This window comes from Spermophilus citellus, assembly GCF_964194105.1.
Source record: "Spermophilus citellus genome assembly, chromosome: 2".
In the NCBI taxonomy this organism is placed as follows: Eukaryota; Metazoa; Chordata; class Mammalia; order Rodentia; family Sciuridae; genus Spermophilus; species Spermophilus citellus.
In genome coordinates, this window is record NC_138183.1 from 9,441,985 (window position 1) to 9,457,945 (window position 15,961).

The window sequence follows — 15,961 nt, forward strand, 5'->3', positions numbered from 1 at the left end:
CGAGGCTCAGAGCAGCGGTCAGGTGAGCTGCGGGCCATGGGCACATCAGGACTGGTCCTGGCATTGGGCACGAGGGCAGGAGGCATGGTTTTCTCATCTGGAAAGTGGGAGCCGATGCCCGGACTTGGCCTGGGACCTGGTCATCAGAAGTCACAAATCAGAAGTCACCACGTGTCACTTCTTCTCTTCTGATGATCACCGCAGGAGAGTCTCCCCGAGTTTTGCAGTCAATCAGCGTCCAGTGGGATGCACTCATCCAGGTCAGGCTGAGGTCAAGGAAGACCCAGCAAAAGGTGGCTGATAATTAGAGGCAACACGGGTCCCCGTGAGGGAAGTACTTAAGTGAGCCACGAGGGCGACCATGGACCTCCACCCTGACCGGCTGAACAGCCCGAGAGACCAGCGCAGGCTGCTGCAGCCACTCAGGAAGACTCTGCGTCCTCAAAACTCCACCGCAGAGACCCTCTAACCAAACGACTCCACTTTTACAGATTTATCCTAGAGAAATAATCAGATGCATCCTCAGTGATGGATGTTCAAAGATATTTACGGAGCACTCTAGGTAAGAGCGATAAACTGTCAACATAAATGTCCACCCGTAGATTAGTTAGATGGGGACACATCTCGGCCATGGAGAACCATGAAGTCAATGCCAAAGGCTGCGGAGCTGTCTAGGTAGAAATGAGGAAGATATTCAGATGCTCCATACATTTCTTCAAAAAAAAAAAAAAAAAAAGGAAAAAAGGAAGAAGAGTGACAACAGAGAGTATAGAATAATGACATTATACAGTGATGTCTGTGTAAAGGGAAAGCAAGAAATCCTGGCCCAGAACCTGAGGCATTTAGAAGCTGCCTAATCTAACAAGTAAAAAAGTCGGACAAACTTGAGATGGAGGAGGGAGGCTGCGGCAACCTGCTGTCCCCCGGCCAGAGGGGCAGACAGGCAGACACAGAGGGTCACCACGTACCACAGCAGAAACACATCCAGACACCCCCACAGGAGCCAGCTCCAGGGAAAGAAAACCCAAATCGTGATTAACAGATGCTGGAGGCTCCGGGTGGCCACCCTGTCACAGGGTCCCCACACTGTGGAGAGTCTGACCTACAGGAGTCCACAGCGAACACATCAGAAAGATCTTCCCGTGCTCCCAGCAAGAGAAGGGGAAAGAAACTGCTGAAGTGCGCCAGAGGACTCTCCCCCCTGACCAGGCCTGCCCTATTTGACCAGAGCCTGTCCTGCAGGGGACGGACAGACCCACCTCCAGCTCCCTCGGCCCTCCGCCCCTCCCGAGGGCAGCAGGAAACTCAAGTTCGCAGTCCAGGGGCGCAGGCTCAGCAAGGACTGAGACTTGATGGTAGGCTTGCAGATCACTTCCTGTCCCCCGCGCTGTCCCCCATGTCACTCCTGTCCCCCACGTCATTCCAGGCCTGTTTACAGCAGCTCTTTGAACCCAGGTCACATCTCAGCAAGATTACCAGGACTGCAGAAAGGGAAAAGCACAACTTGAAAAGGCTCAACCACGGTCAGAACAGAGTCAGGCACGGAGTGATTTTTGAGTTATCAGAACAGGATTTTTTAAAAAAAGAATTTATGATTTATTAAGGACCGTATTGGGGAAAACAGACAACATGCAAGAACAGATGGGGAATGTGAGCAGTGGGGGGGGGGGGAGAGAAAGACAGAGAGAGAAGGAAGGAGCAAGCTAGATGTTGCGTGTGGTGGCGCACACACCTGTAATCCCAGCAACTTGGGAGGCTGAGGCAGGAGGATCACAAGTTTGAGGCCAGTCTTTTAAATCTAGTGAGACCCTATTTCAAAATAAAAAGGGCTGAGGATGTAGCTCAATGGTAAAGTGCCCCTGGGTTCAATCCTCCGTACAAACTAGAAGGAAAGAAGTAAGGAAGGAGAGAGAAGAACAATATTCGAATCAATGATGACTGAGATATTTTCAAAATTAATTCTAGACACCAAGTCACAAATTCAGGAAACCCAGAGAACACCAAGTAGGACCTTCACCAAAAAAGCCACAGCTACGTACATCATATTCAAACAAGAAAAAAATCTGGAAAAAAGTCAGAATGAAAAAAACACCTTCCTGATAGAGAAACCAAGATGAAAATTGCTCCAGACTTCTCCTCAGAAGCCGTGCACAAGAAGAGGGTGGAAATAAATTATGAGGTTTTTTGTTTGTTTGTTTGTTTGTTTTTTGTACCAGGGATTGAACTCAGGGGCCCTCAACCACTGAGCCACTTCCCCAGCCCTATTTTGCATTTTATTTAGAGACAGGGTCTCACTGAGTTGCTTAGGGCCTCATGCTTTTGCTGAGGCTGGCTTTGAACTCAAAATCCTCCTGCCTCAGCCTCCCAAGCCGCTGGGATTACAGGTGTGCACCACCACGCCCAGCTGGAAGGAAATTTTTAAGTATTCAGAGAGAAAAAGAAAAAGACCCCAGCCCATTCTTCTGAATCTTGGGAACTGATCCTTCAGAAGTTAAGAAGAAATACTTTGTCAGACAAACAAAAATTTAGGGAATTTATTATCAACAGACCTGCCTCGAAGGCAATGCTAAAAGAAACTCTTCATGGTGTATCAATATAATGGAATACTCTGCAGGCATTCCGGAAAAAGAGGTACGCCAGAATATAATCACATAGGAAATACCCAGAACACACCGGTATATTGGAAAAAGAAAATAGAAAATCTCAGACTAATATGTGCGAGATGAGTCAATTTGTGTGAGGAGGTCTAAATTTGAATATATATTTAAATATGCATAGAGAGACTGTGGAAAACCACTGTGAGCCGCGGCTCCCAGTGTCCACGGGGAGCGGGGTTCCTAAGGCAAAAAGTAATAATAGTGCATTTTATCTCTTTTCCTTTCATTTTTACTTTGCCTACTTCTGGTTTGTTACGTGCTTTTAAAATAAACACGTTTTACCTGTAAGAAGAGAACAAAGTTCTTCACGGAGAAGGAAAGTGAAACCTTTTCCTTATTCTGATTGATCCAGAAAATAATAGCAACAATGTGTTCAGTTGCACACGGGGCTGTATGCAGGGTGTACCTCATATATATTGAGGTGAAAGGGAAATGAGTGACAGCGGTGACACAGGGCATGGGACAGAAGAAGTAAGGATGTCTTGTGGGCTCAATCCCTAGCCCCCCCACACACACCAAAAGTTGTGACTGTGATGTACTTGCACTGCTCATAAGTAATTATGTGCTATTTGAAAGTGGACTTCAGTTAACTGTAAATTTATTCTGCATACTCTAAAGCAAACATTTAAAAAGGTTTAAAAGGTATCAATACATTAAGAGAGGAGGGATAATGAAGTATAGTAAATGCTCAATTAAAACACAAAAGGCAGCAAAAATATGGGAGAAAAAAAAACAGAAATGAAGAACAAGAACAACAAATAGAGAACGGTGACAAATAGGAGCGACGTGAACCAGCTACATTACTCATCAGTGTAGATGTCAGTGGACTAAATACAACCATCTAAAGGTGGTGATGGAAAGAGTGGATTAAAAAGCCAAACCCAACAATGTGTCTGTCCGCTATAAGAAATCATTTTAAATATAAAAACACATATACATCAAAATCAAGGGAATGGAAAAATTGACAAAATATCAGCAAATTGAACCAAACAATGTGTAAAAATAGCTGCATACCACCACCACTTGGGGGTCCTATCCTAGGCATGCAGGGCCGGTAACACTAAAATCAGTTAATGAGTGTGATCCATTACATCAATAGGCTTATGAAGAAAGAAAACTGTATCAATAGATATGAAAATAAGCATTTGATAGTTCCACCACCCATTCCTGATTAAAAGCTCTCAGTAAACTAGGGACAGAAGGGAATTTCCTTAACTTGGTAGAGAACAGCTACTAAAACCCGTGGCTAATGTCAACCTCAAAGTCGAGAAACTAGAAGGTCTCCCACTAAGATCAGGGACCAATAGGGCGTGTCTTCTCTCACCTTTGGTTCCCAGCATCCGACTGGAAGCACTTCAAGCTAATGCAGTAAGACTGGAAAATAAAAAGGAGTACAGAGTGGGAAGAAATAAATAAAATGCTCTGTGTTGACAGTGACGTGGTCACCTATGGAGAACATCGGAAAAACCCCAACCTCCTGGAACTAGTAACAATCGCAGGAAGGTTTTCAGACACAGGGTAAATGGGAAGGAGGTTATCGTTCTCCTGTCCACTGGAGGTGAACAAGTCAAATTTGAAATTAAAAGTGCATCGCCCGATGGCACCCACGGGTCCAGGAGGAGGGCCCAAGGGTGATTGCGTGGAGCTACAACTTGGCTTCCCAAGTTTTCCAGAGCTGCTTTCTCTCACCTGAGATGGCTGGATGGGGACTGCGGTGACCACGCATGTGGTCCCGGGGTGACTGTGCGTGGCTCCGTCTGCATCACATTTTCAAGCCCCCACAGGAGCTGAAGAGCGCCTTCAGTCAAGTCCTGGAGGCGCTGAACACGGAGTGGGGACCGAGGCTCCAGGCAGCCGGGCTGTGGGGGCCAACATCTGATCCCGTGGCTCCACATCCAGAAGCAGCGTCCCGTGCACCTCCCAGCGGGGCCCTATGCCAGATCCAGCTTGGAGGCAGCAAAGGAAACGGACGCCCCTCCAAGCCACCAGGACAGAGAGCCACAGCCCACACTACAGCAGACAGCACTGCCCCGCCTCCCCAGGGTGCAGACACGGGGACCCGGGGGACCTGGAAGGCCAGAGCCAAAGTCCTTACCTCTCCCTCCACAAGATTGTCCCCTGGACTTAACTGACCCCAGGTTCCTGTCTCATCACGGTCCACGGACCTTCCCTCCAGGGATCTGTGGGAGAAGAGGGCCCCGAAGAAAGACCAGAAAGGGCTCTTCTGGAGAGCCAACTGCACATAATAAAGCCCTAGAGCTTCACCTGGGGGAAAAAACCAGAAAACATTGCCCTTCCCATCAGCACCACCCAAATGAAGTACTCAGGGATAAGTGAACCAAAGGAGGCGCACGACCTGCATCAGGAAACCTACAAACTATGACGAACCACAAAAGGAAACCTGAGTAAGGGGGAGATGTTCCCTATTCACGGAGAGAATCCCGTATCGCCCGTTCTCCCCGACCTGGTCTGGATTCAGTGACATCCCAGTCAAAATCCCAGCAAGCCCATGTGGGGGCTGTGGACTGACTGCTTCTAAAATGGGTGTGGAGAGGCGAAGGGCAGAGTGACCCCTGGAGGTGAAGGAGGCCCAGGGGGATTTACCATGAACCACAGGAACCAGCATGGGAACTGTTCTGGTGAATGACGGACAAATGGATCACTGGGGCAGAATAGACAGCCCAGATGGACACACATCAGGGGGGTCCACAGATCCGAGACACAAGAGCAAGGCGACACTGCGGAACAGAATCTTCTCAAGGAATGGAGCCGGAACACCTGGAATCCCACACCAGGTACAAAGAGTAGCAGACACAGACCTTCACCCTTCACAGCAATCGGCTGAGATGAGGTCAGGTCTAAGTACCAAACCCAGAACTGTAGATGATTCCAGAGGCAACGCAGAAGGCACAGGCTCTGAAAGAAAGACTCGGAGAGCTGGACTTCCCTGAAACTTAAAACCTCGGCCCTGCGAATGGCAGTATCGAGCGATGGAGAAGCCACAGGCCAGGAGATGATATTGACAAAAGACAGACCTGATAAAGAACTGCTATCTGAAATATTCCAAGAACCCTTACAATTTCATAAGGAAATGAACAATCCAATTTAAAAATGGGGACAAGACCTGAGCAGACACCCCTCCAAGAGAAGATATACGGGGATCAAAGAAGCTGGTGAAAATACACTGAGCATCATATGTCATTTGGGAATTTTAAATAAAATCCAAAGCAGGATGCTACTACATACCAATTGGAGTGGCCAAAGTCTGAAATATGGACGTCACTAAATACTGGTGAGGCCTGCAGCAACAGAAACCCTTACTCGCTGCTGGTAGGAATACAAGACGGGGCAGCAGTTTGGCGACAGTTTGGTAGTTTCTTACAAACTCAACATACTCTGACCACATGATCCAACGACTCCACTTTTTGGTATTGACCCAAATCAACTGAAAACTTCTGACTGCACAAAAACTTACATAGATATAATCATAGCAAATCTACTCCTAATTATCAAAACTTGGAAGCAACCAAGATGTCCTTCAGTAGGTGAAGGCATAAACAGTGGTCCACCCAGTCAGTAGAATATTATTCAGCACTAAAAAGAGATGAGTTATCAAGCCATGAAAAGATACGGCGGAAACGATATTACTAAGTAAAACAGCCAATCTTTTTTTTAATATTCATTTTTTAGTTGTCAGTGGACACAATATCTCTATTTTATTTTTTTATGTGGGGCTGAGGATTGAACCCAGTGCCTCACACATGCTAGGTGAGCACTCTACTTCTGAGCAACACCCCCAGCCCAAAATAGCCCATCCTAAAAGGCTCTATCTTAGCTGGGTACTGTGTCACATTCCTGTAATCCCAGCAACTCGGGAGGCTGAGGCAGGAGGATGGTGAGTTCAAAGCCAGCCTCAGAAGATTAGCAAATTACTTAGCAACTCAACGAGACCCTGTCTCTAAATAGAATATAAAAAAGAACCGGGGATGTGGTTCAGTGATTAAGTGCCTCTGGGTTCAATCCCTGGTACAACAAAAAAAATCTATCCTATAGCCCTCCAATTACATGAAATTCTCAAAAAAGCAAAACTATGGAGATAGGAAAGAGATCATGGTTTCCAGGGATGGTGAAGGAGAAATGAATGGAACAGTGAAACTACTCTGTATGATTCTATAATTGTAGGTACATGTCACTAGACATCTGTCAAAAAAAATTCTGTGGTATTGTGCTATAGAATGCGCAATACCAAGAGTAAATGTGGATTTGGGGGAGATAATGATGAGTCGACGTAGGTTTATGGATTACAACATATCGTGATGTGGGATATGGAGAGTGGGGGCATTATGTACCTTCTGATCAATTTTGCTCTAAAAATGGATCTAAATATAAAGCTTATTAAATTTAAAAGCAAACCAGGAGAAAGGAAGGAAACCAGGAGGAGAGAGAGGGAGAGGGGAGCAAGCAGAGAGGGAGGCTGTCTGACTTCATGGCCTGGAGTTTTATAGAGGGCACCTCCTCTCCTGAGAGTCTAAAGGGCCTGCCCCAGACAGAGGAAGTCTAGACCAAGAGGGGCCTGGAGTTTTCTTAGCAACGGACCTGGTAAGAGGATGAAGGAGACCAAGGATATTTTTGTTTTTAATGTTGTTGTTGTTGATAGACCTTGATTTTATTTATTTATATGGGATGCTGAGAATCAAACGTGCTGCCTCACACATGCCAGGCAAGTGCACTACTGCTGAGCCCCTGCCCCATCACCGAGCCCAAGGATTTTGATGGAGAAAATCATAAGACTTTGTTGATGACATTAAAGAAGATCTAAATTTATTTATTTATTTTTTTTTTTTTAAAGAGAGAGAGAGAGAGAGAGAGAGAGATTTTATTTACTTTTTAGTTTTTTTTTTTTTTGGTGGATACAACATCTTTGTTGGTATGTGGTGCTGAGGATCGAACCCGGGCCGCACGCATGCCAGGCGAGCGCGCTACCGCTTGAGCCACATCTCCAGCCCCAGAAGATCTAAATTTAATGAAGATAGATATTTTGTTCGTGGATTAAAAGCCTCAATATTTTAAAGATGTCAGTCCTCCTATTTATTCCACGTGATCCTAAAATCTCAGCACATCTTTTAAAAGTGAAACTTTACAAGCTGATTCTAAAATATATACACAACTACAAAAGGCCAAGAATGACCCAGATATTTCTGAAAAAGAAGGTGGGCGAGAGAATTTGCCCTTTCGGCTATTAAGACTAATCAGAGAGCTCCATGATATTGGCCCACCAATTTACAGTTTAATGCAGTAAAAAGCCCAGGAACAGAATACCACATGTGGACACTTGGTGCATGACAGAGATGACATTGCAGATCCACGGGGGACAGATGAACTTGACAACAAATGGTGTGGGATGGCTATGTCCCTACCTCACACCATACACAAAAAGCAGTAACCATAAAGGGATCACAATGTGTTCTTTAACTGGGCCCAGAGGCCCATGCCTGTAATTCCAGCTGCTTGGGAGGCTGAGGCAGGAGGATCACAGGTTCGAAGCCAAACTCAGCAACTTGGCAAGACCCTTGTCTGAAAATAAAATAAAAAGGGTGAGGAACGTAGCTTGGTGACAGAGCACTTGCCTAGCCATGAGGCCCTGGGTTTGATCCCTAGCACAACTGGGGAAAGGAAGTGTTAGAATGAAGTACTGCACTATATGGTTCATTGAAGTATCCTACCAACCAGGATTGGGGACGCGGCTCAGGGGTACAGCAACTGTCTGGCATATGTGAGGCCCTGGGTTCAGTCCCCAGCACCACACACACACAGTCTCTCTCTCTCTCTCTCTCTCTCTCTCTCTCTCTCTCTCTCTATCTCTATCTCTCCTACAAATCAATAAGAAAAAGACAAGTAACATAAGAAAAAAGGATGAATAGTTCCTATGAGCTCTTCACAGAACATAATGCAAATAATAAATGCAGGCGAAGATGCTCCATCTCAAGAGCAATGATGGAGATTCAGGTGAAACCCACGTGGCTCTCTCATTCTGGGGAAAAGATGGAGAGTACCAATGTCGACCAGAATGTGGAAGGGTAAACTGGCACCACCACGCTCCGCTCCGACTCCCGCTCCAACTCCCAGGGCTCCTGCTCTCCTGAGCCTCCCCTCCCGCCGGCCGCTGGGGGTTTGTCCCCAAGACCCCTTTCTGAGCACCCTCTGCGGGTGGGGAAGGTGTCAGGCGCCCCACCCTCACACCTCCCCACACACCGCAGCCCCCTCCCGCTGCACCCTCATGGGAACTGGCCCCAGAGCCCTTAGGGCCTGACCCCTGGGGACGGCCCCCTCTTCACAGTGTCTCAGTGGCAGTGAAGTGTCGGCCTGAGTGTTGGAGGGGCAGGCAGGCCAGACCACACTCCCGCAGCGACCCTGCGACCTTGCCAAGTCTCTCCTCTCAGGCCTCTGCTCCTCTGTCCGATGTGGTAGCAGTGGCACGGCTCCGAAGAAAGGGTCGCGGGAGGCCATGAGCCAGGCTTGGGCGGCTGGGCAGGAGAGAGGTGTGGGCCCAGCTGATGTTCCTCCCTGTCCTGGGGCCGATCCCCTCCTGCCCTGCCTGGATCTCCATTGCCACCATGGTCCCCAACCAGGCTGTGCCTCTCTCCTGGCCTGTGAAGACACCTCCCACCCCTGCTCCCAGGGAACCAGCACATCAAGACCTCTCTCTGGGGGACAGGGGGCACATTGGGGGATCAACAGCCCCAAGTCCTGGTGGGGAGAGCCTCAGAGCTGTCCTGGTGGAGAGGGGCAAGCAGGTCACCCTGTGGCCATCTCATCCACAGTGACCTGTGTGCTGTCAGGCATGTAGTAGAAGCTCAATAAATAATGCTGGAACATTGACCAAACAATCAATTTGCACTTTACTTCGCACACTCAAGCATCCAGGGTGGTGTGTGTGTGCTTCTGTAGACACGGCACACATACGTGTGATGTGGACATGAACACTCAACCCACCTGCACGCTCAGGCAGCCCCAGTGCACCGGCGGCTGCAGCCAGCATCCTCTCGCACGTAAACGCTGCCTCCCGCACAAAGCTCATTTATTTTGATTTATGAATATTACAAAAATAAACCTGAGCGTCTTCTCCGGGATTCTGTGATCCTGACACCAGTCCCCACGATATTGCTTTTCTCCCCTAGTTACCTGAAATTAGCAGAGTAATTCGGAATCTGCATCTTTATTTAAAAGAAAAAACTGTAGATGCAGAATTATAAAAATTTAATATGCTCCCAGGAAAATGAAAAATGAGAGGTTGTGATCTCGTCTAACACTTTCAAATGTGTTTATTAATTCATGTTTTAAATCATAAGTTTCATTCGGTGAGAGCCATGCACAGCAATAAGCCCATTTTAAAATATTAATGAATAAACAATATTTCTCTATTGAAATATAACATGCTTCTTTGAACAATGGACCACCAGTAATAAATCAAAACCAGGAGAAAATTGCATTTCACATTTAATACAAGTTGAACTCTGCCTTTTTATAAATGATATCTTTTTTGTTTAATTGGCGTCAGTTCAGATCTAGCAGATTGCTAATAAAATTCTGGATTTCCATATTTAATGATGCGTACACTTTCTCTGAAATTTTACTAGGAAAAAAGAATCAGCCTTTTATTATCTCCTGAGATGGAGGAGAGAGGTGAGGCCTCAGCTAAGGTCCAGCCTGAGCGCTAGGGACAGCAGCCAGAGCGGGTGGGTCAAAGATGTTGACCCACCCCAGAGTCTTCACTCGGCAGGGGACACCCCAACAACCCTGCTGCTGACCAGACGTCATCATTCCAGTGGTGGGGGAGCCTGGGCCTCCCCTTCTGCTCTGGCCACCATGTAGCAACAAGGAGAGAACCTACCCCAACCCAGAGATTAGGTGCTGGGCTCTTAATCCTTACATCCCTGTGATGCAGATAAGAACTAAGTCCCCATTTCACAGACGGGGACACTGGGGCTGCAGAAAAAGGAGGTGCCATGCCCAAGGTGACACACATGGAGAGTGGCCGAACTCAGGCAGACTCCGGTGCCCTCGCCCTTCGCACCACATCATACAAACCAGGGGCCAGGAGGAGGTGACATGGCGTTGAGGCTGGGATTCGAGGACAGATCCCCACCCAGGGCAAACTGTGGACTAGCAGGTGACAAGAGCAGCCAGCCTCAGCCCTGCTGTATGCTGTACCTGTACCCGCTGGCCTGATTCTGCTCTGCTAGGAGGCTAAGAGCTGGGGCACACGGAGGCCACGTGCTTTGCCCAAGGACAGCAGGGGTTATACTCCCCTGGGCTGGTCCCAGCCTCAGTGGGGACTAGTTGCAGGCCTTAGTGGGATCTTACAGCCCTCCTGACGTGCATCTGGGATCCTGGGCTTCTGGGAAGAGGAGCCCACAGCTCTGAGAGGGTGCCCACACCCCCCCCTTCTCTGCTTAGTTCCCCTTTGGGCTCAGTGGTCTGGGCAGACCCAGTGAGCCCACAGAACCAGTGTGACAAGACACTGTTACAAGACACAGAGGGTTATCAGTGTGTGCTTGGGTTCTGTGTGTGTTGGCCAAGGGACTTTGGCTTCCCACCTGGAGTGTGAGGATGAGTGTGAAGGACCTTCTGCAGGAGGCTGCATGTGGATTGAGGACTCTGGAAGCAGGTAGAGGGCGAGCGTCCGGCCTCTGTTCTGGGTGCCTCTGGGTTCCTACCTCCCTAAGCCCCCTCCTCGCCCTTCTCCCCACTCACTTTCCTGTTTCTCCTCTGGCAGAGAGGCACGGAAGAGGACAGCGAGGAAACAGGCTCTTAGGCGAGGTCTGATGGGAGGCAGAGCCTGGGTTCAGACCCACACCTGCTGGGCTCTGGGCTCTGAGGTCAGCCTGCTCAAGTTCAAGGTGGGCTGTTGGGCAGTCGGGCGGGGGGCAGGGGCCAGAGCAAAGCTGGGCTTGGGCCTTGGAAAGACACTTTTGAGGGCACCAGGTGTGCACCCAGGAACTCGACCTGTGATAAAGTATGTATAGTGAACATGCCCAGCCTGTGCTCCACACTGTCACTGCCACCGCTACCCTCCCTAGGGGGTGCTGTCTGCCTCTACTAGTCACCGTGCCAGGCCCAGTCCAGACAGCTTGAGGACACTGGCTCATCCTGTAGTCCCAATCTCTTTCCAAGCAGAGAGCACCACGCGGCCGGTGACACATATCACACACCCCTCACAGCACCTCAGGACACTGGGGCATGGGACAGAAGAGCTGCAACCTCTGTAGAGGGTTGGGGGACATTCCCTAGTCACCTTGCTCCAGAAGGGACCTTGCACATGAGCCTCTCTATCCTGCCACAAGTGGCTGCTGGGGGTGTCATGCGGGACCATCACAGACCCTAGGTCCAGGCAAGATCTTGCACAGGTGACGTCATTGCTTTGGGATTCCGATTTCCCATCTGAAAATGGGATTATAACAGCCCCCAGGGATCCCTGGCAGAGGAGCTTAGGTGCGGGAGGCACTGTCGAGGTACAGAGGTGCTCAGGAAGCTGTGGCTCAGTCCAGCGAGGACCCTTGGGGCACCAACAATGCACATTTTACAAAGCACCCCAACACAATCTGGGAGATGGATCTCAGCGTCGCCCTCCACACAAGGACTTCTCTAGGACATCACTCCTCCCACCTGCTTCTGGCAAAGGAAAGGTACATAGTTCGCTTTGGGCAAGATCCCCTGGTCAGAGGTACTGGGGGGGTCTCCTTGCCCTTGGACACCTGCACATGGAAGACTGATACTCGGTCAGGTGCTTGGGTTCCAAACACCTGTGAACATGCACGTATTCTTACATAAGCACGTGTTTTCTTATGCACCAAACACTGTACGTGCACACAGGCCTCTTAGCCTGTGAATGGGTGGTTCACCTGGCTTCCTGCTATTACTTCCTTTGACCTTGTGAGTGGGCTTTGGGACCTTCATTTGTCCAGTCTTGGGGATCAGAAGTCTACGCACCCAAGACCTAAAGCATTTGCTTTCCGAACTAGCAGGATTAGGGGTGTGACCTGCTTTCACTCATCTCTGGGTCTATCCCTAAACCACGGCATGACCCAGAAAAGGCACCTGAAGAAAACCTATCCAAAATCAACTCACTTCATGCGACTTGGAGTGAGACACAAGAATCTCAGTACTCCTGTGCACTCAACATACCTGGAGAGCTTCCGAGACCCTGATGGACCCCAGAGGCTGGGCTGGAGGGCATGTGTGCTATCCCAGTTTCCCTACGAAGTGACAGTGCTTCTACCCTTTAAGAGGTGGTGAAGAGCAAAGAGGAAAATGTGCAAGTCTCCTAAACAAGCAGAGAGGGGCTCTTTAGGGTTCCCAAGAAGAGCCCCTGACCCACATATTTCCCTCCCGTGCTGCGAGTCACCATGGTGGATCTCCAGTAAGAACTGGCATGTGCTTCTTCCAAGAAACTGGCCCAAGAGAAAAATCCAAGATGGTTCTCATGAGGTATCTTGTTTGGGAACACTGAAGAAGATGAATTTGTGTGTGCACATGCATTACGTTTTCTCAGGATATGTCTTGCAAAACCACACAGCACAGATTGTTTTCTGAACAAAGATAAGAAAGGCTGACCCACAAGCTAATTGAATCATGCAAATAATTATTTAGCCACGGGAGAGATTCCAACAGGCAGGCAGAATATCCACATGAGGGAGGACAGCTTTGGAGGGCAATCTATTTTATAAAGTTTACCCTCACAGTGTAACGGCCTCAAGATTAATGGGAATGATGGCCCTAGACCTTGTTTTGCCTGGCTGTAGCAACTGAAATAGTAAAGCAGTTGTATTTATCATAGACAATTTGCTGCAACTGATTAACATTAATCTGATTTCCTGTGAGTCAATTTCCTTGAGATATAGTAAACAGGCCAATTACCTGCTATGAACCTCTTTTATTATTATAAAGATTTAGATATTAGCGACAGGCATGTATGTAAATATATGGACTTTCTTACAATTTGTATAAAACAAAAACAACGTTTAATCTAGTTCAAAGATTACAAATTTAGAATTTAAAAAAGACGGTTAAGTTGCAGGAGTTTTGTTTTCCAATGGCATTCGAGGCCCACCCTTTTTGGATAAACTTTCACTCATCTTTAAAAACTGCAGTTAAAGAAGTCAGGGAGGTGAAGTGAACGTGACAAGGTTCTGGTTATTAAAATACAATTTCAAAAAACAAACAATTTTCCACCTGACAAGTTCCAGAGGCATCGCTAGGTCATGAGAACGTGAATGCCAAGGACTGGAAACGGAGTCAGACACGCCCTCCTCCCTGGTGTGTGGCCTCCTGACATTCCCTAGTTGTCTCAGCTTCGTTTGCTGATCTGTGAAGATGAGAGTGTTTTCCTTGCGGTGCTATGAGCTCAAAAGGATGGAGTGAGGACTTGGGGTGACGGCAGTGGGGTGCACAGGGCCTCCCAGGGAGCTGCTCAGTCAACAGCTGTCCCCTCGCTCAGCCTCGCCAAAGCCTCCCAGTGGCCATGTGCTCCCTGGCCCAGGTCTGCCTCCTCTTGAGGCTTCCCCACTGCCTGTGCTGGCTGGCTGGCTGAGCGGTAAGAAATGGCATCGAAATTTCATTAATCATGAAAGCAAAAAGTTTATTCATGTTTGAAACTACATGTAACTACCACGAGGAAGACTTTTTCAATCCAGGGTGTAATCCAGTTAGAAAGGAACACGAAACATTTTTAATACATTAGAATCACTGCCACAAATTATTTTCATGACTCAATCAGGTTCAGAATCGCATACAATACAAAAAGAGAAAGGAGGGGGTCCCCATCACACAGGGTGAAATATACAGTACTGAATACTGAAATCTGAATGCATCACAATTAGTCGCCGCTTTTTTTTTTTTTTTTTGCATGGGTTAGTAACAAGATGAGGAACATTCAAAATGTTTTGCAGTATTTACAAGTTTTACTGATCCTGTGTTAAATTAAGACCCAATGTTTCCACTCTCATTTTTTTAAAAGTTGCAAATGCAACCCTGATTTTTCTTTTAAAAGATTACAATGTACATTACATATTTATGAAGGGAAACAAAGAGTTAATTACAAGATGCAAAAAGATAAGAAAGAGACAAAACTACAGGTGAGTATTGTTCAGAGGTAGTAAGTGAGCACTCTAAGCTACAGAACATGTTGAAATTCTATTGGTTCTTATGAGTTCGCATGAGGTAATAAAGCTGTGTTTTGATTGGTGAGATGTATAAATACTCTTTTGCTACACTATATACAACACTCCAGAGAGCAGGGCCTTCTGCGGATGCCCAGAGGACAAAGCAAACCTTGACAAGTCTGTGCAGCACCCAGTGCACACTGTAAAACCCCAGACAGGTCTCGTTTTCACCTCCATCAGCAGCAGGTAATCTTCATCTCTCAGAACAATCTGGATCCACGATCTCATTACCAAGCAGACTCTGGGTACTGGTGCTTTCAGAGAGAAAAGAGGCTACCAGTCTCTGATCTAATTATAACGTAAGAGATCACAACCCAAATGTGACGAGGAAGGTTCTTAAACACAACCATCATTAACAGAGATAGCCAAACAGCTCTTTTATTCCAACCCCATTAGTGACATGAAAGAAAGACAATCAAAGTCTGCGCTGGAAATATGGAAGGAGTTCAATTTAGGTGAGGTGAATCTTTGCATCTGCTCTAACGATTGAGGTTTAGCATATATTGTACTTTTTACCCTTAAGGCCAAATAATTGGCAACTGTGAAACCATTAATGTAAAATATTGATAATAAATTATGATAAAATAGCTACAGGACTGTCAACAATGTTAAATCTTGGCCTAATTGGATAAAGTGCTTTTTTAACATTGTGTGTTTTAAGTATAAATACAAATGATTATGATTCCTTAAAAAACAGATTTACCAAGTTCTCTAATAAGACAAGATTTTATAGTAAAGCTGTAGATGGTAGGCTACAAGAACGCATTCCTTTTCCTCCTGTTGCTCTGAACGCACTTCTCAAGGCATGGTAGCTCAGGGGAAGGTGTGGCCAGAGATTAGTTAGAGGTATCTGAGTGCACACTTCCCGGGCCTTCTGTAGGAGAAGTCACTGAAGATGGAGTTGTTGCGTCCTGCCAGCCTCCATTAGCCTGCAAGGAGAAAGAGTTCAGCGAGGGCATGTCTACATATTAATTCTACTCCCCAATTTAAAACACCCAGATGACAACATGAGAGCAGAGATGCATTAGCAAAATGTATTTTCTAAATCCACTTTGGCAGGAGTTGGAAGCATGTGTTAAAGTG

The 15,961-nt window shown here is 47.2% G+C and overlaps 1 protein-coding gene across 6 annotated transcripts in view; it reads right to left on the reverse strand.

Annotated features, from left to right (window-relative positions):
• Positions 1-13,792: 13,792 nt before the first annotated feature.
• The window catches only part of PBX3 (PBX homeobox 3), a 208,859-nt gene continuing 206,690 nt past the window's right edge, over positions 13,793-15,961 (reverse strand). For 3 of the 6 annotated variants that reach the window (XM_081281938.1, XM_081281935.1, XM_081281937.1), the window contains one exon: positions 13,793-15,807. Coding sequence is in view for 4 of the 6 variants with exons in the window: in XM_081281935.1 (XP_081138061.1) it covers positions 15,715-15,807 (93 nt within the window). In the remaining 2 variants the exon portion in view is untranslated. The remainder of the gene's footprint in view (positions 15,808-15,961) is intronic. The other 3 variants (XM_081281940.1, XM_081281936.1, XM_081281939.1) reach the window with 1 other exon arrangement.